Source organism: Emys orbicularis, chromosome 4 (genome assembly GCF_028017835.1).
Source record: "Emys orbicularis isolate rEmyOrb1 chromosome 4, rEmyOrb1.hap1, whole genome shotgun sequence".
In the NCBI taxonomy this organism is placed as follows: domain Eukaryota; kingdom Metazoa; phylum Chordata; order Testudines; family Emydidae; genus Emys; species Emys orbicularis.
In genome coordinates this window covers 89,405,891-89,432,179 of record NC_088686.1, presented here as the reverse complement: position 1 = coordinate 89,432,179, position 26,289 = coordinate 89,405,891, and the positions used below count along the sequence as shown (strand labels likewise).

General features: G+C 38.5%; 1 protein-coding gene across 1 annotated transcript in view; it reads right to left on the bottom strand.

The window, feature by feature from the left end:
* SLC17A6 (solute carrier family 17 member 6) overlaps positions 1-26,289 on the bottom strand; it is a 49,825-nt gene that overhangs the window by 15,392 nt on the left and 8,144 nt on the right. Inside the window, exons 4-6 of the mRNA XM_065403209.1 lie at positions 3,211-3,325; positions 1,290-1,377; positions 1,089-1,175 (exon numbers count right to left, since the gene is read on the bottom strand). Of these exons, the coding sequence (XP_065259281.1) occupies positions 1,089-1,175; positions 1,290-1,377; positions 3,211-3,325 (290 nt within the window). The remainder of the gene's footprint in view (positions 1-1,088; positions 1,176-1,289; positions 1,378-3,210; positions 3,326-26,289) is intronic.

Genomic DNA, 26,289 nt, shown 5'->3' with positions numbered 1-26,289 from the left:
ATTCTACCTAGAGTGAAATTTCATTTCTACTTATCCTATGTCACTGTTAGTAATTCACTACACTAACATTTTTTACCTGAAAAATATAAGATTGTGGCACTGTTTCCACCACATTTCTGTGTCATTTTGAGTGAACTTATTCTCTGTTCGTACCAATGCTGAAATGGGTTTTAAAAATGTCTTGTCTAAGTAACAGCTCTTATGTGAAATTTTCTAGTTTCTGTTGGTGTGATACACTAGGAGGCATGTGAAATAAATGGTGTTAATTAGAGCAGTGTGTGTATTCTGTATTTTTTCCTGTGATTAGTTTGGTTAATTATATTATACCATAAGGAGGTATTCATTCTGGCTAAAAGTCATTTTAGATTAAAGAAATAAACCCTTAGGATTAAATTCAACCCATACCTTACACCCCAAGTTTTCAGTGGGGTTACGCAGAGTGTATGTTTATGTTTTACCATTATGCTTTGGCCTTTCTTCTGACTTATAAATTTCTAATACAGCACTAAAAATTATAGCCACTTTGAGACATCTAATCCAGTTCTCTGCACTACTGCAGGGCAGTTTTCAAACTTCCTCAAAATCTTTCCCAGTAGTTCAGATCTATTCTCACTCTTTATGGGCTATTTCTCTACTTCATACAAGTTTTACACTGAATAATTAACTCCATGGGCCAGATACTCCACTGGTGTAAATCAGTGTAGCTTAATTAATTTATGCCATCTGAAGATCTGCCACTCAATCTCAGTTCAGCTACTCTTGATTTCCACTGATGTAAATGAGAGGAGAATGAGGCATCGTGAATTGGTGATTCTACAACATTTCCTATTTAGTTTGTACCATAATCATAAAAGTAATTCTCGCTTTCATCAGCTGAAATTTCTCCTGTTTAAGACCCCATTGCTTCTTATTCTAATTATACAATTCCTTCATATTTTCCCTTCCTCCAACACCTATTTCTCTAGGTTGTATGTTTAGACTCAAATTTTAGTCTTCCTTTATTAACATAGGATGAAAATAATGAAGCCGTTAACAGTACAGACTAGATTCATGTAGTAATGGTGGGAGGTAAACAAAAACTACCATACCATACACATAAAACACAGAAGACCATCCAGTATATTGCACCAGAATCCCAGCTAAAGGCATTGCAATAACAGCTCCTGCATAGGAACCTATAAAACAAGAAAGACATGATTGAAAATGGACATACATTCTCTACTGGACTATTTAATGCAGTTGGGATAGGAGGGGAGAAGAGAAGAGGACAATATTAAAGGGTGTCTTACCACAAAAAGAAGTGGTTACTAGCCTACTTCTTTCTAAAGGAGGGGCCCACTTGCTCCATATCCCATGGCAGGCAGGATAAGTGACACCCTGTGGAGTGGGCATTCCACAAGTTAACATGTGCTGATCAATTAGTCAGTTAGTATTGTTTATGCATTTATTTCTGTTTAAAACTAATATAAAGAAAATAATGATCTAATAATTATACTAGCATTTCTATAGCACTGCATGGACACAGTCCAACTCCCATTTTACAATGGAAAAACTCCCAGGGATTTGAATGGAAATTAGATCAAGCCCTATACGTTTACTACACCATACGTAATTTAATAACCAGTTAATATTCACAATGCCCCTGTGAAATAAGTGGTTACAATAATTATAGGTGGGGATAGTAAGGCACAGAGGTGAAGTGACATGCCCAAGGCCACCCATCACATCCATGGCAGAGCCAGCATTCAAACTCAGGACCTCCTGACTTCTCCTAAACCCAGGTTTCTTCCCTCAGACCATACTTGAGCTATCCTAAGTTCTAGCCACCAGTAATATAATTGAAAAGTACAATGACATAGAAGCTAAAAATCAGCCACTTTCCCGTCACCCTGACCCTAGAAAACAAGAGCAGTGTGATTCTGGGATGACATTCTTCTCAATGTCTTTGTGTAATAAATTCTTTAAGCACATATGAAAAAGGAAATCTGAACAATGTTAGTTGATTTCATTTTAAAATGACTGCTCTCTCTTCAACACAGGTTCAGCCTTAATTGTATAAAAATAGTAGAATTTCACTCAGATTATTAATATTTTTATGGACCATATTTGCAACCTTGCAATATACAGTAAGTTTTTACAAAATGTTCACTTAATAGCCAATTACACATTAAAATTTGGATTTTTGCATATTTTTAGAACAGTAGTATTTTTCCTTCTTTGAATGTAACATTTGATCTTCAACTGAACATAATTTTTAAATTCAAAACTTTTCTTTTTTTACAAATTGGACATTTTTTTGTGAATTTGCAACAAGTTATGCAAAACTCCAATTATGAGGTTTCCAGAATCCATTGCAAACGTTCTTCACAATCCTATTCAGAAGCGAGTTTTGCATACAGAATTCCATCAAAGAGGGAAAGAGGATATTTTAATGTGACAAGTCTAAAAATATCTTGTTTTACTTTTTATCTCCTAGTCCTCTTTCTCTCTTTCCCACTTCCTCAGGAGATGTAAAGATCTGCATACATCAATTAATTTGCAAGACTGGGCCTGTATTTGTGCATGCAAATTTATATAGTTGGATGCCTCACTACCTAACTTGCACATGAAAATATGGGTAGTACTCAAAGTATCCACCTTGCACGTAGGTTGTTCACCCAAATCTAAGGTCTTTATATAATAAGATGTGTTCAAAACTGGTGCATCGGTGATCTGGAGACCATGTATTCAAATCTGGTCTAAAAATGTTAATGAGACAATCAAATTTACAATACAGGCCTGACCTTGCTCCCATTGAACTCAGTTGCAAAACTCCTACTGATGTCAGTGGGTACATGGTCAATGCCTATTATAGAAACACAAACTTGATTTTAAAGAAAGTGCTCATTCTCTGGTGCTGGTCCACAAACTACCCTGTGTGGAAGACCCACCAGATCAAGGTCTATGCAGCGTTGGCTTAAGTGGGAATTAAATAGTGTGTATGCCTTGTGCTGTCCCTCTGAACAGGGGGGATTTTACCATGTAATTTTATAGGTGAAAGAAAGATACATTGAAAACATAACCTAACAGTTCAAATGGCTGCATTTCATTGCACTAGGATTCAGCTCTTAACTGGAATCATATTTTTTCACTTAAAACAAAGACTGCTGTTTAGCAACTAATGAACATCCACAGTCACATTTTCTTCTTACTCCAACTTCTTTTCCATACCTCTACAAGGCCCTGCAAGATCCGGACAAAGATGACACACCCATAATGCACCTTAGCAGCAGATGGTATTAGCATATTAAGAGTGGCGGTCAGCAATATGGCAGCCCCAAACACCCTGTAAAAGAAAACCGGGGAAATGATAGCAGTAGTGGTCAAAACGACACACACATGTGTTAAATGAACATTCTTTACAGAGGAACATTGGAATTACCAGACTGGAGCAGACTCACAGTCTATCTAGTCCAGTATTCCCTGATAGTGGCCAGCACTGTATACTTCAGCATAATCGGTTCCCCTCCACACATAGGGCTCATCTTGATATGTAATAGTTTGTGATTGGTTTAAGCCCTAAAGCATGAGGTTTAATATCCCTTCCAAAATGTGTATCAGTAATTATGAAGACTCTGAACCTTCTTGATATCCATATAGATGTGCAATCACTTTTTTTTATCTTCCAAAGTTCTTGGCTTCAATGACTTTGACTTCAGCATCTTCCCATTGAGTTCCACAGTCTAAGTAAACATTGTGTGAAAAAATTCTCCTCTATTAATTTTGAATTTCTTATCTTTTAATTTCTTTGAATGTCCGTCCCCTTGTTTTTGCATTATGAGACATGGAGAACAGAAATTCCTGTTCTACCTTCTCTGCCATTACATATTTTTATCATGCCTCTCTTATTCATCACCCTTCTAATTTAAACAATCCCTGTCTTTACAATCTCTCTACATATGAAAGATTTTTCCAGGTCCGCAATCATTTTAATCGCTTTTCTCTGAACTTCCTCTAATTCATCAATACCGTTTTGAGACAGATGACCAGTAATGCACATGCTGTTCCAGAAGAGGTCACGCCATTTATTTTATAGAGGCATTATAATGTTCTCTGTATTTTTCATCATCCCATTTTTTATGCATTCTAATGTCTTGTTTCCTTTTTTGATCACAGCTGCACATTGAGTTGTCTACAATGACACTCAGGTCCTGAGTTGATACCATTAATTTGGAACTCTGTAATGTATATGGTTGGTTTAATTGTTTTTCTCCAGTGTGCATTATTTTGCATTTATCAACACTGAATTTCATTTGCCATCATGTTGTCCATTAACCTAGCTTGATTAAATCCCTCTGAAGCTCCTCACAGTCTTCACTGGATTTGACTAACATAAATAACTTTTTGTATCATCTGAAAATGTTGTTACCTCACTTCTCATTCCCCTCTCTTCTTTTCTTTTAATAAATATGTTAAACAACATGGACACCTAGTATGGAACCTTGAGGCAGCCCATGGTTAACCTTTGGCCACAATGAAAATTGACCTTTCAGTCCTACTCTTTGCTTCTGGTCTCCTAGCCCATTTTTCATCCATCACAATATCTTGCCTCTCACCCTATGTCCATTCAACTTCTTTAGTAGCATCTAGCACTGGACATTGTCAAAGGCCTTTTGGAAGTCTAATTAATGATGTTAAAAGGTTCTCTTTTACCCACTACTTTACTGACACCTTTAAAGAATTCTAAGGCTGTGTCTACACTAGAGACCTTACACAGACACAGCTGTACTGATGCAGCTGCGCCTCTGTAAGATCTCGTGTAGTCGCTCTATGCTGACAGGAGAGAGCTCTCCTGTTGACATAATTAAACCACCCCCAACAAGCTGTGGTAGCTATGTTGGTGGGAGAAGCTCTCCCACTGACATAGCGCTGTGCACTACCACTTATGCCAGCAAAAGGTATGTCACTCTAGGGGAGGGGTGTTTTTTCACACCCCTACACGCATACATTTTGCTGACATTGTGAGAATTGTGACACACTATACTTCTTTCCAGAAACTTTGCTGGTTAGACCATATCATACCATGATTTTTCAGGTGTTTTGTTATTCTCTTCATTCCATTATATCTATTTAAATATAATAAAACATCCAAATTAGGGGAAATGTCATTATTTTTAATATAGTGTAATGTAATCTCTTCCTCGGGTACACTGTTTAAACACAGTGTCTACTTGGAAACTAGTGGCCTCATCTTGAAATTACAGAGCACCCATAACTCCTTTTGACTTGCATATGTGCTTAACACCTCTGAAAATCAGGTCCCAAGTGTTTGACTCTTGTCTGATGCTGGTATAAATCAGAAGTAACTATTGATGTTAACGGACTTCCACTGATGTAATTGACAGTGGATTATTGACAATTTAGCCTGTTAATATTTAAAACAAACAGATGTGAAATATAACAATAATATTCAAACTCTTCTCCACTTTAAGAAAATGACCCACTGTAACATTCAGTACAATATCTGTTTGCCTCAAAGCTCTGATTCTGCAGTCTAACAATATACAATATTCCTGCTAATTTAGGACCAAATTTTACATCTTACTCCTCAAATAGTTTTATTGGTGCCACTGAATATTACTAAGTGTATCAGAATCTGGCCTTTAATAATAGTGCTTAAAGTAAACAATATAAATCTTCTCATCTTTAAAGTGGTTTGCAGATATTGTGTAATTAATGAGTTCTACAGCATAGATGATTCTGTGGGTATTCCATGTAATTTTGTGAAATTTATATATTCTTCCTAAAATATCATTTGTTTCCATAGCCTGCTCATTATAAAAGCTCAGAATGGCTTATATGACTGTATAACAGTTCTACAGCAGTGCTCAAAAAGCATTCAAATTTTCATTAACTAATTGTCTGAAGTAAACCACATTTATCCAAAAAGTATGTCAACTTTTGTACATACCATGTGAAACCTACAGCGATCATTTGGTTAAACCAGATCATTTATAACCTTAATTCCTGTTGGGTATGTCTGTTAATACAAAATCTACATGATGATAATAAGATTTAAAACAATCTGAATGTTTTAAACAGTTACCTAGTGACTAGACTGAAATCTTGTTCTGTATTGTCTATGATTATATCATATTTTAGGACAAGATCCAACAAAGAAGGAGCCATCCAGTTTCCCTACTACAGAAGAGTCTGCAAGACTGTATAGCTCAGCTGTCTATTTTAGTTTCCATTTCTCCTAGCTCTTGACATTTATTATGGGTCTGATCCAAAATTCAATGGAAAGATTCCTCAGTGGGCTTTGTCTTGGGCCTTATATGATTGTCCCTTTTGTCTCTTGATATTCATTATATGGCTCTTTCTGTCACCTTGAAATTGCAAGTGGATTTGTGTTGAAAAACTGATTCCTTTAAAAATGCCCATTCTTAAAATCAAATTATTCTTTTTTTTTCCAGCCCAGAAAGTGTCACAGAGTGAGTGCTTCAGAGTTGTGGCACAGAATATTGAGACGCACATTCCCAGCTTCCCCAGGGAGGACACCATGCACCATGATGAGGCAGGGGCCTTATCTATGAGAGACAAAGGAGGTGCCCAACTCCACTGGATGGTTATTGCTGGAGCTCAGTAAACCTCTGGCTCTGCATTCTGTCCCCTTCCTTTCCTGGCCCATGCTACTTGTCCACCCAGAAACGTTCCGTATGCTGGGTGGATGGTGGGATGGGAGCAGGTAGCAACCAACCGGCCATTCTATCATTACACCAGCCAAGGGTCCCCTTTGTGCCACTGGAGCAACACAAAGGGGATGCAGCCAGTGGCCAAGGCTGGACCATTTATTTATGAAAAATATAATGCTAAAATAAATCATAGGGACCTCCAATTACATGACATTTTGCTATCACATCCAGAGCTGATTGATGGGAAAGAGGTCACCAAGGCATTTGTCAACATTATCTTTGGCTAATGACCAAAATTTAGTGAGAACCAGGCCTTAATCTGAACAAGCAGGAAGGAATGATTAGTTACAAGGAGGAATTCTTCCAAAGATATGTTTGTTTCATATATATCTATTTAAGTCTACAGACTGATACAAATCCCTGAATAGAAAATTAAATATACTGTACTTTTAATTTTGACAAATGGTAAAGGGCAGCTGTACAGGAAGAGGCCTCTGTTTATATACCTCTCAACACCCCTTTTTCTCTTCTTTGTTGCTGTCTCCTATCAACCCTTTAAACAATGTCTAGCTTCCTACAGGATATATTTATGGCATGGCTTGGCAACATTTTCTGTATTTTTTTCTAGATGCCTGAATTCTGTGTTAGCTCTTCATTTTTTAAAGTATAGGTTTTGTTTCCTGGTTGATGAATCCCATCAAAAGCATGTGCAGTTCATTTCCTTTCATTTTAATCAGATCCCTCCCAGATGTTCAAGCATACTACAGTGATGTCATATTAAAATATTTTTTTTGTTTTACAAATGAGAATAAATTCAGCTTCTTAGGAACTTTGTTTTAAAAATGCATTTTTATTATTGCTCTAGAGTGGTTTTTTCAACCTCTCTAGAGCAATAGACTGTAACTGTCCTATGCAAGTGTGGCAAAAACAGAATGCAAGGTGAGTTTTATTTTATTCATAGGCAGGGATGAAAGGCTCTTTGGTTTGGTTTGGTTTTTTCCTTTTATTTTCTGAATAGATCATCTAGCTAAGTGTCTCGTGCAATAATAATGCACATCTTTTAAGTCTGTTCTTTCACAGATGCACCTCCTTGGGCTAGACTCTCAGCTGGTGTGAATCAATGCAACTTAGTTGAAAACAGTGGAAATCACCATTCTCTTCAGCAGTCAGGCCAGGAAATTACCACCTCCTTATAAGTTAAATCAGTGTAAATTTTTGCTTTGGCAAAGTGACTCTATATCTATACCACTATAACTGAGTTCAGACTCTAGCCCCTAGAGCCTGTTTTCCACAGTTTAGTTTTCAGTTTAAGGCTATATTTCCCTGAATGACCTTTGTTTCAGTCTCCACCAAACAGATATAAGTTGACTCCTTAAACTTGTCCTCTTCTAGAAGAGGAAGGAAGATGCCCCCCCAAAGAATGATCACAAACTTATATCTCCCAGATGGGACCTATTTAGAACTACAAATAACAGTAAACATTCAGTAGCAGTTATAAGCAGATGACACAATAAACAGAGAACCCCACAATGCTATTAATAACAAGTCATTTTTAATTGTAGTACCACGCTTTAACACAGCCTCTTAAAAACCTGTTCCCCTGCTATTTTTATTCTAAATAGATATGAACTCAAATCTAGGATAAAACAGCACCAAAAATTATTATTCTGGATTTAGGCAGCACTTTATCCTCATTTTCTGTTGCAAAATTAAAAATAGTAACACCATTTTAATGCCTTACTGTTTTCCGGGAGCCAGTTTTCTATATTACCTTAAGTCTTGAGTAAATCTATCCTTCTATATCTGCCTATGCCTTTACACGCACACACGTATATAAACAGCTCATTATTTCCTGCAGTTGAACATAGTGTTTCCTTTTGCTCGTATATCTTTTGACCTTGTTGTGCTTATTTGTTCTCCACAGATCTCATATTCTTCCTCGTTAGCAGAGTGTTTATATTTTTATAAGCCTTCTGTTTATTACTTCATATAACCCTGGTTAACCACATAGTCCACAGCTGACATTTATTCTGGTTTGAACTAAACCAGGATAGTTTTCATTTATAACATTGCTAAGTATATATTTAATGTTCCCATTTTAATAGATGACACCCACAGATGGGAATTGAAGTTGCAATTTTCTCAGGATATGTTATAGTCACACAAAATCAGTTTGCTTAACATCAAAATCAGTTGATTGCTTCCTTCTAGTTCTCACCCTTGTTAGTATTTTAAATTCTAATAATATTCTGATCAATATACGTTAAATGCTCCTTAGCTTCAGTCCTGTTTCTCATACCTGGCTCATCTGATAAAATTAGGTTCAGAATTGTCTCTAATCCTGTACTCTGCTCAGCAGAGCAGATAAGAAAGTAAATATGCACTATTTCCATAAATATTTTCCCTCTGTTTTTACTGAAATCCTATCTAGATCAATATCTGAGTAATTAAAGTCCTTTGTGATCAAAGTTCTGGTCCTTTAAATTACACTCATCTGCACACTATATTCTGGTCTTACTCTAAAACACATATAGGTCTATAGTAATATCAGGATTCCCCCAATTATATTTAAAACACTTAGCTCCTATCCACATTATCTCAGCAATATTATTATTATTTATTATTTGCCTTATGGTATCACCTCTGAGTCCCAGTTGTGGATCAAGATCCCATTGTGCTAAGAGCTACACAAATGCAGAACAAGAAGATGGTCCCTGCACCAAAGAGCACCATCTTTCAAAACATCTGCTACTGCTGCATTACTCTATTTACCACCCTCCCCAATCCTGTTTTCCCTTAACTGCCACCATCTTTTCTTGTCTATCTTTCCTCACTGCTTCCCATCCTACTTGGTTTTTCAGTTCACCCATATATTACCTCACCATTTCAGAGAAAGTCAGTGGCACTTGGGCTCCTAGGTCACTTAGACACTTTAACCTTTTTTTACCCAGGATCTAGAATCTTTTGCGGTCTCTCTTTTGGGGCCTGATCCAATGGGAGTCTAAAGAAATGGCACTATGGAAGCCAGCACAAACAGTGCTGAAACACATCTGGGAACTGAAGGAACTCCGAATAGCACCTACCATAATGGGGCTATCTTGGGGGGGATCTGTGGTGTACTGGATTGTCTTAGACACAGTATATTGGAATGGAATCTGTTTGCCTGTTCTGCTGCTGCACCAGCAAGTCAAGCAATATTCAGAGAGAGACCTCTCCTCCAAATATCCTGTAGCCTAGAGAAATATGCACTAAACTGGGTGACAGGAAATCACACGTTTATGGCCTCATCTCTGCTAGTTATAATTCTGGACACTTCATGACCCTTGTTACCAAACAAGGCCTCATACCTCAAGTGTAGACATCAGTCAAGTATTAACTCCACGTTTTAGAAATAAATTTCACATGGTCACTTCAGGAAAAGTTGGGACTATAATTCAGGTCACTTATCAGGTAGGCCCAAGTCTTATCCAAGAAGCCATACTCCCTTTCAGAGTGAGTGTGCCAAACCTATGGTCTTAGATTATCCTATATCCAATCACTGCTATAATCACTAGATGCAATCCCCTCCCAGAGCCAGGGATAGAACCCAGGATTACTGAGCTCCAATGTTCAGCTGATGCTAACACACATTGGCAGGTTGGAATGCCAACAGGTATGCCTATTTGTGCTTCTGTAATACAAGGAGTAATAACAGCAAAAGCAATTTTGAGGAGGAACTGGAATAGTTAAGATGGGAAAGAAAAGATGATGACTCAGGAAGAAAGTGATTTAAAATGGAAAGAAGTTGCAGAGGGAACTTTTTTTTTTTTTTTTTTTTTTTTGCCTTTAAACTGATTGGTTCATAGCCCTCCTTTGAGGGAAATGAAAGAGAATAAATGTTCTTCATCTCTGGGTTTCTCATCCCCACAACTCTGCAGCTCTGCTGTTGTCAGCTGCCTTTGGCATGCAGCTGGCACTGTATGACTACACAGCATTGTGGAGTGTTGTAGACGTTGTTTGCTGCTGCCTTGGAAGAAACACCAGATCCCAAACTGAACTGAAAATAATGGTAGTACAGATACATGCCAAAAAAGATTCAAATTCCTTAAAGGCAGATGGGTGGCTGATTGGGTTAGAGATATGACATAGAGCAGGAGTGCAGGTTTGGAGGTGTCCTTTGTGGTATTGATAATGTGGACATGTGTTTAACTCCAAGGACTGTGAATGAAAGCTATTAGGATGATACTCAAAAGCTAAGAGTTATTTCTATATGCTTACAGATTAGGTGTCAGATCCTCAGCTGGTGTAAACTGACATAGTTCTATTGATACCATTCACTGATAGCACTGACAAATTGCTAGATAAACCATAGCTGTTATGCTCAGAATGTAAAAACATTATGTAAAAACCCTATGAAAATCAAAAACTAGAATCCTTTTAAATATAAATTATTTTCACTAAATATTATCCTACTATTAAAGAAAATCCTTAATTTTGAAAATCAAAGTTTTGTGGTTATTTGAGAGACTTTTTTAAATTGAAAGATGCTAAATGGTTTAATGTGTTCAAATCTAAAACACGCCATTTAATGTAAAAAATCCATTAAAAAGATATTTCCAGGTGACAAATGACAGAACAAAATTATTAACATTTTTTCATGAAATTTCATTAAAAATGTAATTATTTATACACACAAGGCTCTACCTAGCTCCCATTGAAGCTATTGGAAAGACTCCCATTGACTTCAGTGGAAATTGGTTCAGATCCATAACTATTTCTAAACTACAAAAGGAACAAAGAGTATTTCACTGCCAAAAGCTGCCAAGCTCCATTTTATTTAAATCACCTATTGAAGATGAAGCAGTTTGTTTCCAAGGTTGTTCGTAGAAATAGAGAGACAACTATTAATATCTATATTGTTACAGTAAATTAAATCAAAATAATACACAGCATTTTATTCTGATCATGAAGCAGAAGCCTGAGAAGAAACTGCCCAGTTATTATGTGACCAAGAAGCGAACCTGGATTTATTTAAGGATCATAAAATAACAATTACTATATTACTGAAGCTTATAACTGTGTTTTAATTGTAAATGATTATACAAATAAAGTGGTGATTTATTCTTAATTGGCCAAATCTTTAAGTCCTAAATCCAGTGCATTGTTTACAGTGAACAATTTATTTAACACATTTGTTTCCTTATTCTCTTAGTGAATTACTCACAGCCTATTTGTTACTTACAAACTACTAATCATCACCATTTCTTGGAGTATTCACAATTCATAATTTGTCATTCTTACTGTTGTTTCTGCTCCTGGACCAGTCAACTCCCATACTTTTCCAGACGATTGTTTGAACACTTCCAGTGTGCACATTTGTGTGAATGCCTTTGTACAAGTATTCACAGTATGTAGCCTTTCCACATTCATTCTTGAAAACAAAAATGGAATGTTTGTGGAAAGCCAAAATGAATTAATATTTTGTTATTGAAATGAAAGTTTGCAAATGTGACTCAATGAGGTTTTTGCCTTTTTCAGGTACTGAGTCGAAACTGTAAAAGGACTTCAAGATTTAGTACTGGACAACTATATAACAACTTTTTCCTCAGTGCTTTGATGTCTTAGATCCAGATCTCTGTTACCACAGAAAACCCTTTGGGAGCAGATTAAGGTAAAGGGAAAATCCATGAGTTTCCTTTTCCAAACTCTTCTATCAAAGTGAGGTGGGAGTGCTGCCTCCTGTGGAAGAAGCAAGGTATTTGGCATCCAGAAATGTGGATTGGCTGGTGGATTGGGAAGATGCCTATTATTGCACCTACCACCTCCCCATCCTCCCAGATGATGCACGTTATCCACCCTTGTGAAAAGTACAACTATTGCTACAAATGAAAGCAGTTTATTTTTAAAAAATGCAAAAACTCCCAGGACCAGATCCTTAGATGTGTTCGAAGTCTGCTTGCTGAGCACCCGAGGAATGAATATAGGTGGCTTTCTGCTATCTTTCCACCATGCTGATTTGGAGGGAAGCCAGGGCTAGTTCATCTCCCAGTGCAAGTCAGAGCAAGGCAGCTTTAACTTGCCTAGTTGATAATGCTCCATGGGACTATTCTGCCAGCCCACAATTACTGGAGTGTAACATCCTGTGCCCACAACCTATCCTACTCTTTCCTATCCCCAGCATATCTACAGCAGAATATCATCAGCAGGTGGTATATGACTAGCTACACTGTCTTTACATGACCTAGGAAATCCCTTGTGTAATTCCCAGACAGCAAATTTAAGCCAGCCCTCCATTTCTTTTTCAGTGCAAGAACAATTCCAGGGGACATAGCAGGGGCCAGGATCTGGCCCAGAATGTCCAGAGACTTGTTCCCATGAAGATTTTTACTAGAATCATCTTGCAAATGTTGCCACCATGATTCTGTCTCTACGCCTATGCTTTTTTCTCATTAGGCCAAATCCTGAGATGTGCTGAGCACTGGCCGAACACTTACACCTCCCACAATTTTAGTTGTCAGTTGCACATACCTTTTCCCCAGCTGCTTCACTAAGAACCCCCACTCCAAGAGGGCTCTGGGGACAGCAGGCTGTATGGTGCGTTCTTAGTAGCCTGGATAGTGATTACAGGAACTGTACTTTCAAGGGGAGCTAGTAGGCCAGGGGGCTGTGCAGAGGCAAGAAGCCTCTGTATGGAAGACCATTTCTTCTGGTAGATTCTCTAGGATCCACAAATGATCTGCTCATTCTACCCTTGATGGATTTAAGGCAGATATTTAAGCCTCCTCTTTTCTCCAGACTAATTTATTTTTATCAAGTCTAAATCCATCTGAATTTGCATCAAGGTACAAGTATATAAAAATCTGGTTTAGAGCATTAGTACTTCAGTGATCTGCACTTGTTTTGCAACATGATCCATCAGGTCATATGTGGAAGAAAGAACAAAACACCCAAAAGCTAACTGATTCGCCAGAAAGAGTCTAGACATTATCTAGAAGGGCTAGACTGAGTGGCATAGTGAAACTCCAGGGCTGAGTTTAACAATCCAGTGCATCAATAATGCATAATAACTCCTGCCTTTATTTTGCTACGAGCCACTTAGAAGACAATGGCAAAATTCTCACTGACTCTAATGACCCAGATGTGGCCCTATGTGGCTATCAAGCTGCCCTCTCCATTGTTTGCTCACAGGCTGGTTTTGAAATGTGAATGTATATTTTTGGCATTGCTGGAAGACATTTATTGATCCATGGGCAGATAACACTCAACCCAGGGGTTTCACTTTACAGCTCAATATAATCTTCTAGGTCTAGCTAATGTCTTGACTCATTCTTTCTAATACGTTAGCTTTGGGATGCCTCAGTCCTTACATATATAATCTGGTAGATCATGTTGCAAAACAAGAGTAGCTCATTCAAAGTACCTGACTAAAGATCTTGGTCTCATTTTGTTATTCCCACTTTTCTCTCTTGATTTAGATGCACTTGCTGTTTTTAGAATTAATCCAGTGTGTTTTAATCTAAAATGCTTTGTGGAGTTGTTTTGTGATATATTTACCATGTGGAGGACCCAGAGGTATCTCATCTAGCTAAATCGTATGTTTGTTTATACTGCTTTATCCCAAAGTTTTATGAAAGGACACCTTTGTGTCATTCTGTACAGACTATGGCCATGTTCTCTGGTGATGTACGCCAGCAGGGTATTTGGTCCAATCTTTAGTTCTAATTTACAGCCTACTTTTGCTCTCATTTTTGATGTTCATAACTGCACATGCAGGGCCAGATGGTGAATTCAATTACACTGATATAACTCTCTGAAATTAACTCCATTGGAGTGAATGTTGGTACTCTGGATTTAGTAACGTAAGTGTTATTGCCATTCTGGTTCAGATCAATGGTATGGCTAGTCCAGTTTCATGTCTCCAGCTCGGACCAGTATCAGATGTTTCTCAGTAATCGAGAAAGTTCTGTCCTAAACCCTGGTCGTTAGTGTTTGATTATGTCCTGAAGAATGAGGATAGATATCCCTTATCCCTTTTTATTCCAGCGAATGCAATTGCAGATTATATTCTTTTCATTCTAATCCTTTTCTGACTCCTGCTACATTGTTTGCCTCAATAATATTTTGTTACAATGAGTTCCACATGATAATAATGTAGTGTGTTTTTTAAAATGTATTTCCTTCTACCAGAGTTAAAGGGTTGCCTCTTGGTTTCACTGGATATCTCCTTGATCACATATTATGAGAGAGGCTAATTAGGAGCGCCTGACTGACCTTTTCTGCACTCTTCATTATTTAATATGCAACTATCATGTCACTTCTTATTCGTCTCCTCTCTAAACTAAATAGTCCTAATAATCTATTTAATCTCCCTTTATACGGATGCATTCTCTTGCTTCTAATCACATTGATTGCCCTTCTCTGGACCTTTCTATTTCTGTTCACTCCCTTTTAGAGATGGGCTGACCAGAACTGAACCCAGTATTCAATGTGAGAGCATACCACTGAGTGATTTTAGTGGCATTCTGGTATCTTCATTATTATTCTCTGTCCCTTTTTTAATATGGCCTAATATCTTGCTTGCTCTATTAACTATTGCTCTGCACTGAGCCTGAGCATGTGTTTCTACTGTGCTGCCCACAATGTCAATTTATACCCATATAACTGATGGCAGAATTTGGCTTGCAATGGCTGCAGCTATATGCACAACCCTAGGCATGCAATTGGGTGAGCATTTCCGCATGATCACCAGGATCTCTCACCACTGCACACTTGTATCTTTAAGCCTTAGGAGAGAAGAACTCTCCTACTTTTCTATTCTCTTCCTATATTTACTGAACTAAGTATTTTCACCAAGAACAGCATTCCCTGTACCCATTCCCAAACAATCTCAGACCAAACTAATACACTCTGTTTACTTTTGTTCACCATCCCCTTCCTATCCTTTTGTGATCTTCACATCATTTCCAGAGCCTTTTAAGCAAAGACTGGAGCTGTCATCAGTGAAAACATGTGCAATATGGTGGATACCTTTTTGGTGTATTTCAGCATTCTTAGTTCCTTCTGGTTGAAATTCAACAACACTCATGTAAAACCTAATGAAACAACTTTATGTGTGAGAACCATTGGGTTTGCTGGGACAACCCACTGGCAGGGTATAGCCACCACTTTAAACCAGCCCTTGCTTGGGAAGAGGATTTGTGACCCATATGAATTATGCATAGGAATACTGTGTCTGTGTAATCATGGACCCAACTGACCAACCACTTCTCCTCACTCAGCCCACATTACTCCCTCAACACTAGTCCATCCAGAACTCGCACAGCCAAATTAGTGGGTGAATTTCACCCTAGGTAGAGATTCATAAGGGCTTAATCCTCCACAGAGAAGGTACAGAGTATGTTTTCACTGCAGAGTAACATAACAGCCGTACTGGGTGAGACCAATGATCTATCTAGCCCAGTATCCTGTCTTCCAACAGTGGCCAGTGCCAGACACTTCAGAGGGTATGAACAGAAGAGGGCAATTTATCGACTGATCCATCCCCAGTCATCCAGTCCCAGCTTCTGGCAGTCAGAGGCTTAGGGACACCCAGAGCATGGGATTGCATCCCTGACCATCTTGGCTAATAGCGATTGATGGACTTATCCTCCATGAACTTATCTAATTCTTTTTTGAGCGCACTTATACTTCTGGTCTTCACAACGTTCCCAGGCAGCTCATGTTCTCAACACTCAAGTTAGTCCTTTCAAGTTACCCTAGCACAAGCAAGAGCAGCCAGACTGCAAAATAGCACTCAAGTTGCTGTGTCCACACTGGCACTGTACTCTCTCATGTGTGACACTAAGAATTCTGGACGCACATCCCATGCTTCTTAGCACCACACTAAGATGAGCTACTCTATTAATTCTATCCTAGTGAATTGTGGGAATTGTCTTTTCCGGGCACACGGGGAGAATTGTGGGAAGCATTGGAGGACTAGTGGTACTCATGTGGAATTAGCCTGTGTGCACTCTATACACAGTACTTGTGTCAACAGCTGAGGAATCATGCTAACTCAGGCTTTAGTCTATACCCCCTCTTGGGCCAGCCAACTTGAGTTAAAAGCACCTCCACACATGATTTAAAAGGGTTTGTGTGTGTACAGGACTTAAACTAGGGGGAAGCCCCAAGTTATAAATTGAGTTAACTCTGCAGGGAAGACAAGTGATTTGAAATCTACACTGCTCATATGGTGCTGAGGACTAAATAGAGTGTTCAACACTAACTGTGCTGACATGAAGTCTTTGCTCACACTGGCACTGAGGTGCAACCACCTTGTTTTCTCTACTGCATGCTCTGCAACAGCTTGCAGGCTCAACGCCTGAGAATTTGCAAAGACCCTGAATGTCACATATTCTACAACAGTCTAGCAAAGCATTTAAGCACATGCTTAACTTGAAGTCAGTGGGAATGCTCACATGCTTAAAGTTAAGCTCATACTTGTGTGCTTGGGGCCAAGGAGAGACACAGTAACAATGTCTACTGGGGAGTACTGTGTCCCATGGAATTCCAACTTGGGTGTTATATCTTCACAGCAACATGGGTACACAATCCAGCCTTAATTAGAACTAGATATGGTTCTCAGATTTAATCATAACTTCTATGTTTAGTAGGGCTGTCAATTAATTTCAGTTAACTCACGCAATTAACTCAAAAAAATCGCGATTAAAAAAATTAATCACAATTAATCACACTGTTAAACAATAGAATACCAATTGAAATTTATGAAATATTTTGGGTGTTTTTCTTCATTTTCAAATACATTGATTTCAATTACAACACAGAATACAAAGTGTACAGTGCTCAATTTATATTATTTTTATTACAAATATTTGCACTGTAAAAATGATAAAAGAAATAGTATTTTTCAATTCACCTCATACAAGTACTGTAGTGCAATCTCTTTATCATGAAAGTGCGACTTACAAATGTAGGGGTTTTTTGTTACATAACCGCACTCAAACAAAACAATGTAAAACTTTAGAGCCTATAAGTCCACTCAGTCCTACTTCTTATTCAGCCAATCGCTAAGAGAAACAAGTTTTTTTTTTAAATTTACAGGAGGTAATGCTGCCCACGTCTTAATTACAATGTCACCTGAAAGAGAGAACAGTCATTTGCATGGCACTGTTGTAGCTGGTGTCACAAGATATTTACGTGCCAGATGCACTAATGATTCATATACCTCTTCATGCTTTGGCCATCGTTCCAGAGGACATGCTTCCATGCTGATGACGCTCATTAAAAAAATAATGCATTAATTAAATTAGTGACTGAACTCACTGGGGGAGAATTGTATGTCTCCTGCTTTGTTTTACCCGCATTCTGCCATATATTTCATGTTATAGCAGTCTCGAATGATGACCCAGCACACGTTGTTCGCTTTAAGAACACTTTCACTGCAAATTTGACAAAGTGCAAAGAAGATACCAATGTGAAATTTCTAAAGATAGCTACACCACTCAACCCAAAATTTAAGAATCTGAAGTGTCTTCCAAAACCTGAGAAGGATGAGGCATGGAGCATGCTTTCAGAAGTCTTAAAAGAGCAACACTCTGATGCGGAAACTACAGAACCCAAACCACCAAAAAAGAAAATGAACCTTCTGCTGGTGGTATCTGACTCAGATGATGAAAATGATCATGCATCGGTCTGTACTGCTTTGGATCATTATCGAGCAGAACCTATCATCAGCATGGACGCATGTCCTGTGGAATAGTGGTTGAAGCATCAAGGAACATATGAATCTTTAGCGCATCTGGCATGTGAATATCTTGCAACGCTGACTACAATAGTGCCATGCAAACGCCTGTTCTCACTTTCAAGTGACATTGTAAACAAGAAACAGGCAGCATTATCTTCTGCAAATGTAAACAAACTTATTTGTCTGAGCAATTGGCTGAACAAGGACTTGTAGGCTCTAAAGTTTTACATTGTTTTATTTTTGAATGCAGGTTTTTACTGTACATAATTCTACATTTGTAAGTTAAACTTTCATGATAAAGAGATTGCACTACAGTACTTGTATGAGGTGAATTGAAAAATACTATTTCTTTTATCATTTTTACAGTGCAAATATTTGTAATCAAAAATAAATATAAAGTGAGCACTGTACACTTTGTATTCTGTTTTGTAATTGAAATCAATATATTTGAAAATGTAGAAACTATCTAAAAACATTTAAATAAATGGTATTCTATTATTGTTTAACAGTGTGATTAATCGTGCGATTAATTTTTTATCACATTATTAATCACGCGATTAATTTTTTAATCGCTTGACAGTCCTAATATTTAGACAAAATACCATCCATCACTGTACATTGCCCACCATATGCAAACATTTTCATGGGTTATGTGGCAATACAGGAGAGCAACGTTCAGCATTGTCACTGATGTGTGTGATCTTGAGAATTTGGTCAATTAACTTGGTCCAAGAATTCTGAGACACCTATTTGGAGATACTGTTTTAAATGCTTATATTCATTGCATTAAGAACACAACCCTTTTCAAGGTGAGGAGCAGATATGTCACCAAGCTGACATACTCCTGACCATGAAGAAAAACAGAACTTCTCAATAAGTTTAAGATTTATATCATTTAGTGTTTCTCTTCCAATCCCATTTTATTTACCCTTCACTAGTATTGAGAGAGACTTCACATTTCCAGAGACTCTTCAAGATTGAGCCAAAAGGTATAGTCTCCAAGTTGTCTTTAAAGTGTCTCAATATTTTCAGAACATGATGATGGCATTGCATTAGTCTGAAGGTATTTTAGGAAACATTTGATGCAAAGTTAAACACATGTTTAATTACTTAAACAGGGATAGGAAGGCTCGTGTTCAAAGTTGAGCACATGCCTAATTACTTTGCTGAAATGGCCTCCGAATTCAAATGAAACAGAATAGGCCCAACGAACCTGGGATTGTTCCATGAATATCAGAAAGGCTTACCAACCTAGCTGCTAAGCAAGACAAATACAAGAAGCTACCACCAAAATTAGAGGTGAACTCTTATCCCCAATGCCTATGTTTTGTCTGTGCTTGTCCAGGGTGCTGTTAGCCTTAAGGCTGGTCCTGTTCATAATGCGGTGTATCTCAACGAGCTGTGCTAGAATAGCAATTTTGCTTGTCATCGAGAAAAGGTGATGAAACGGGCTATTTCCATTCATACGTCTACATGGGATGGGGGAGGTGTCTGTGTGCTGCTCATACTAAATCCTATTTTAAGCCTTTTGTGAAGCATTAATATGTAAAAGCTGATCCCTCACTATCTAATCCAATCTAATAAAGGCTTGGCTGCATTATTAATTTTGCCACACATCTGAGGCTCGCTTTTATCAAACAAAAAACCCCACCCAAATCCCTTGGTGAATCATTAAATTGTGAAAATGGCTTCATCATTCATGACAGAAAAATGGAAGGACCCAGAGCCATATGGCACAGGGAGCAGCACCACCAGCCACCTTCATAAGTGGTACTTAAAAGGCCCTGCAACACAGTGGGGCGACTGAGACTTCTTGGTGCTTTGTGCTGTGTTGGCTGCTGCTCTGACTGGAAACAGAAGAGGCATGCACCTGTGTCTGGCAGCATAGCCCAGTTCAAGCTGCATGGTTTTGAAGTGAACATGAAAGGGAGGGGTTGACAGGAGTAGCCTCAGGGGTTATTTTAAAATCCAGTTACATTAGAAGGGAAGAAATTAGAACTTGCAGAACCAAACCGGAAATCAAACATTCCTACATATCCCAGTTACAGTATGACTCATTTATTGTTTGTTAAATATAACAATACTCTATGTTAAATATAAGAATACTTTGTTACTTCTATATACAAAATGAGTGTGGAATAATTTATCCTGCAAAAAAGTGAATAGAAAGTTATTAAGCTGCAGTCACACTTTGAAATCAGAATACCTTAGTTTAGAAAGATTTGGCTTTAAATTATTATTATTATTAATTTACTAATTAGTTAGGGATCAGTGACAATAATAACAATTTCACTCTCACTCTAATGCCAGAGTTCAGATTAAAATATTTCCGACCTTTTGGGAAGAAATGCATTGATATATCTGTATGGAATATAGCTCAATTTATTCATGCAAGTAATCTCAGTGGAATCAAAAGGATTACTTGCTATGAGTAAGGGTGATCAGAATTCAGTCCTTACTGCTTGGGTGAATTGGATTTTAAAAACTGAAATAAAAGGAAGAACTTGAAGTCACAGGTTGCTTTATATATTTCTATTTAAGCCAGCATGAGAAAATACTATAGAATTTAATATAAATTAAATTAACAAAGGTTCTACAGAAATTCAGCAGCATTCTGTGAAATGAACTAAAAACATATTAGGCCAGCTGCTTTAATGGAACTATACCCATTTACACCATCTAAGAATCTGACCCACGGGACTTAACAGAGAAAGAAAACCTTATGTCATTACCATAGAATTTCATAGGTTGTTTCTTTCCTTTTTTAAAATCATTATCTTCTCTTAGATTTTATATGATTTTTCATAAGGGAAAGTTCTAACATCTGAACACTCACAATTTAAAATGTTCATGACCCATTCTTTTAATCAACAGAAGCCTGCAACTCTTTTATGGTTTGATTTTCAAAAACCGAATTTTCATAAGCAATGACTGATAATTACTCATGCTGAATGGATTTTTTGTGTGTGTGTGCTCATGACCAGTTGTGCATCTGACTAGCCGCCTGGATACTCAGCTCCTTATTTTCATGTACAAACACAAGTATTGCTTTCCTACATTAAGCATGAAATTGCACACATGGGACCAGCTCCTCACCTAGTGTAAATTGGCATTGCTCCATTGACTTCAATGGGCCTACCCTGATTTACACTATCTAGCTGTCTATCAGTGGTGAAATCAATCAGTGGTGAAGTCAGAGGGAATTTTGGTATTAACTTTGATGGAGCCAGGATTTCACCCAGATTTTTAGCCTATTTTATAAGAATGTGGTCCCATTGTTTCCAATTAAAAATCCTATTTTAACTATCATAGATTATTAGAATTCTGCTTGGCAAATGCAGCAAAACAATATAAAAGTGATATTACAGTTCCACACGTTTTCACTTTGGTGTTTTAGCACAACCGGTACATGAAATCACACATTATTCTCAGACCTCTGTAGTATTCATGGAGGTGTGAGTGTGGAAGAAGGCTAAATTCAGAATTTCATTACTTTTCTAGTTTAAAGGTAAACTACAGTTAACCCTCAGCACCTCTTATGTAATAGAGATTTACATCTTTGATGGATGCACAAATAGCTAATCCTCACAGCACCCCCAATGTGTTCATCAGCATTGGTTCATTTATAGGCACTGGCTTGAATATGGAAGGCACAAGGAATCTCTCCTCTACTTGTATGGTCCTGTCACAATTATAGGAGTATCCTTTCCATTCACCTCCAGGGCTACACAGTGCCCAAAAGGGCAGTGAGAGTGGCCAGGCGTCAGGCCCATGTGCCTCCCCCGTGCTATCTCTTGGAGTGTGACCAGCGCAACAGGGGAAATAGTTAACATCGGTTCACTCCCCTTGTGTGCCAGTGAGCTCTGGGAGGAGATCAGTCTCCCTGCATCAGAATTCCTCCTGCAGCTTCCCATTAGGGCATTAGGCAGTAGATTCCCACAATGCAGGGCCTGCCTAAATGGCACCATTGAACTGTCCTAAGTGAGTTGTTTCACACCATCGGTCAGTGTTAGCGCGGGATAAGAACTCAAGAGTTCTTTTTGTCCAGTCCTGTTCTCACCCTGTTAGACAATGTTGTCTCTACAAGGAAAGAGGCTGGTTGTGTAAACCCTTTGTCATGAGATTTATCACTTTGGACCCGATTCTGCATTACACTCCAGCCACTTTAATATATGGAGATATACCTATCTCATAGAGCTGGAAGGGACCCCCAAAAGGTCATCAAGTCCAGCCCCCTGCCTTCACTAGCAGTACCAAGTATTAATTTTGCCCCAGATCCCTAAGTGGCCCCCTTAAGGATTAAACTCACAACCCTGGGTTTAGCAGGCCAATGCTCAAACCACTGAGCTATGCCTCCCCAAAGCACTTAGGTGATACAAAGGGTCCAGATCCTTGTTGCAACCCATCAGTGGAAAATCCCATGATGGGAGTAGGCACTCACTGCTGGTATAAACCCAGTAGAGTTGACTCATGTGCCAACTGCTCCCCTAGTATAGGGAAGAGGATACATGGGAAGGGAATTGATAGAGCTCCACTACACTTTCAGTCTTTCATTGATTTAAATTCCGATTGGAAATCTGCACTTGTGGCATAAGGTAATGCAGTCCCTAGGCTGCTCTAACAAATGATGGGTCTGGATTGGCACAGAATAAGGGATTGTAACTGGTTCCCCAATACCCTTCTCCTGCATCAAACAGAGGTCAGACTCAAGGAACAATTGAGCCCTCTGACTTAAGCACAACCATTCATGGGTTAAGATTTGCAGGGCTGGGCCCTAATATTCTATGATGTATTTTACTCAATTGATATATTAGTGAAACAAACTGCATCAGCTTCTCTGGACTATGGTGTAAGGGTAATACTTAGAAAATATTCAGTATAATGTCATTGCTATGCTACAAATGGACAGTGAAATTATTTTTTGAATTATAAGAGCTCAAGAGCTCCCAAATCACAAATCATATTTATTTATACATTATTTAACAAAGCTTCAATCCGTGTAAAGTGCATTTGCTTTAAAAATCTCTGTTGGTCTGAGCTGAACCATGATTATTTTTATGGCCTAATTCTAAACTCTGAGGGTTAGGGTTAGAGAACAGTCAGCATTTCATGGAGTGCTATTCACTCAGACACTGTGAAATGCTGTCAGTCCCTAATGTTAGGCACTCTTGTGGGGAGCCACTATAATACTGGCATTCAAACCTTTAAAAACCCAGATATGATTTTCAGGGCTTTCAATTGGCAGTAGCTTGCATTGTGAATTATGACTCAGTTGATTTAGCAATGCAGAAAATTGATACCAAAATTCTGCGTGGAATTTTCCTGGTTTCACTGATAATATTCAAAGGAATTTAAAAAAAATACAAATATAATTGTGTGCTCATTTCCTTCCCTCCTTCCTTGGGATGCATTTTGCTGTAAGTTATCCTGAGGAAATCCAGAGTGAATCCAGTAAAACCAATAATAATTAATACTCATCATTTCTAGACCTTTGGGCAAGTAGTATGAGCCTGAACCTGCTTGTTTTGCGTGAGAGCATCAACGGGCATGGTATTGTAACTGATCTATAGTATATTTGTGCATGTGCATTTTTCTGGGGTAATTCTTGGAATCCACCTCTCCTCCTTTGCCAGAGTCATCTCAAGGGCCCTGCATCATGACAACATTTCCTCCAGCTAAGGATCTCTCTCTCTCTCTCTCTCTCTGCAAATCCCATTAATTCCATTCCCAGTGTAAATTAGCCTTGGGAGGAAAGTAGTGTTGTTCAATAAGAGGCAAGATACACCTCCAGAAGTGAGCCCACTAGTTCTACAACATTCCCAGAGCTTGAGGGTCTGGGGAGAAAGAAATTGTTAGTCCTGATTCCTATGTGGCAGAGCACTGCCACTAAACTACCAGAATGTTCCCCTGTACTCCATGCTATTAATATCTTAATGTTTAATCAATGGAAAGATTATCTTCACTTGGAGGGAATGTGAGGCCTTGGGACTTTGTGCAACCCTAGGTTCCTGTTCTCTGCTCTCATTCTTTGCAGGGTGATGTCACATCAACGTCCTCCAATGGCAGAACCTCCTCTGGGAGGAGAGATGACTCTTGCATTCTAGCCAAAGGGATCTCTGTTCCATTTTTAGCTACTACACAGGGAGATGCAACGTTTGAAACTCTTTGTTAAAAATGAACTTTGGGCTCTTAGGGACTGGTCCTGATTTTGTAAAGTGCTGATTACGTCCTGTGAGTCACTAAGTGCATTGAAGTCAATGGGAGTTGAGGGTGTTCAGCACAACAGAGAATCAGGCCTTTATGATACAATCCCCAGCTCCCGTTGATATCCAACGCAGTTGAGGATGCTCAGGGGATAACCAGCACTTAGAAGCACATTAGAAAGCCCTTCAACAATGTAAATGGGGGGAGGGATAGCTCAGTGGTTTGAGGCTTGGCCTGCTAAACCAAGGGTTGTGAGTTCAATCCTTGGGAGCGCCACTTAGGCCTGGTCCACACTAACCCCCCACTTCGAACTAAGGTACGCAAATTCAGCTACGTTAATAACGTAGCTGAATTCGAAGTACCTTAGTTCGAACTTACCGCGGGTCCAGACGCGGCAGGCAGGCTCCCCCGTCGATGCCGCATACTCCTCTTGCTGAGCTGGAGTGTTGATGGCGAGCACTTCCGGGATCGATTTATCACGTCTAGACAAGATGCAATAAATCGATCCCAGAAGATCGATTGCTTACGGCCGGACCAGGAAGTAAGTGTAGACCTGCCCTGAGGGATCTGGGGCAAAATCAGTACTTGGTCCTGCTAATGAAGGCAGGGGGCTGCACTCAATGACCTTTCAAGGTCCCTTCCAGTTCTAGGAGATAGGATATCTCCATTAATTTAAATCAGAATGAAATATACAATGCCAAACCCACCTCCTGCTATTCATGCAAATAGTCCCATTGACTTCAAAACTGAAAATGTTATTGGAGTCAATCAAGGACAATTCAGAAATATATTTTTGAATTGTCCAAGACCATTATTTTCTTTGCCACCATTGTCAGTCTTGTAAATGTATTCATCTTTGAACTAAAACATCAATCTAATTATAGGGATAGAAGGATTTCTTATTTAAAAACAGACACTTCTTGAAGGAAAAAAAAAATCTCACTGTTGCAATGTGAAATTAACCATGACCCAAAGGATCATGCAAAAATAATTAGATAAACAGACCCTAGAAATCTCTATTCAGTCCTCCTTGTCATAAGACTCTAAATGTGAACTTGAAGAACTCACTGCGAATTATATGCATGGTAATAGATGTGAGATTGAGGCTGCAAATAAATTAGAAAGTGAGCCAATGCGCAGCAACTGTCTTAATTTCTGCAATTAGCAAAGAAATCCATGATCCCAGTAAAAAGCTCTCATTGATTGACCAGATGAAAAATAAATAGCAGCAAGGGCTTGGCTCACCATTCATGATTCTTGCTTGGCAGGAAGTAGTAAACACTTTAAAACTGGGCAAGAACAAGATGATGGTTGGGGGGACAGCTTTAAAGGCCTAGCTAATGTGTTTCAGATCAACAAAATAAAAATATTCTTCTATTTAAATTGAGAATTACTGGACTGTAGGAAGGATTTCATGATGTGAACATGAATGTGTTTTAACTGGAGTTTGATTTTTTTCCATATTTTAATAAATTAATGACATTTTAGAGATATGTCCAAATCCTTGTAATTAAAGCTACAACTGGGCTGTTGGACTGAATCTTAATGTCAAACAAGCAAGCTCCTGCCTACTCAGCAGCACCCTGCCAATAACAAATTAAGTGCCTGGTGAATCCCGCCCCCCTTTCCCTTGGCACTCCTGGAAGCTAGGAGTCACTCTTACTCTCACGCCATTCCCATCAATCTGAT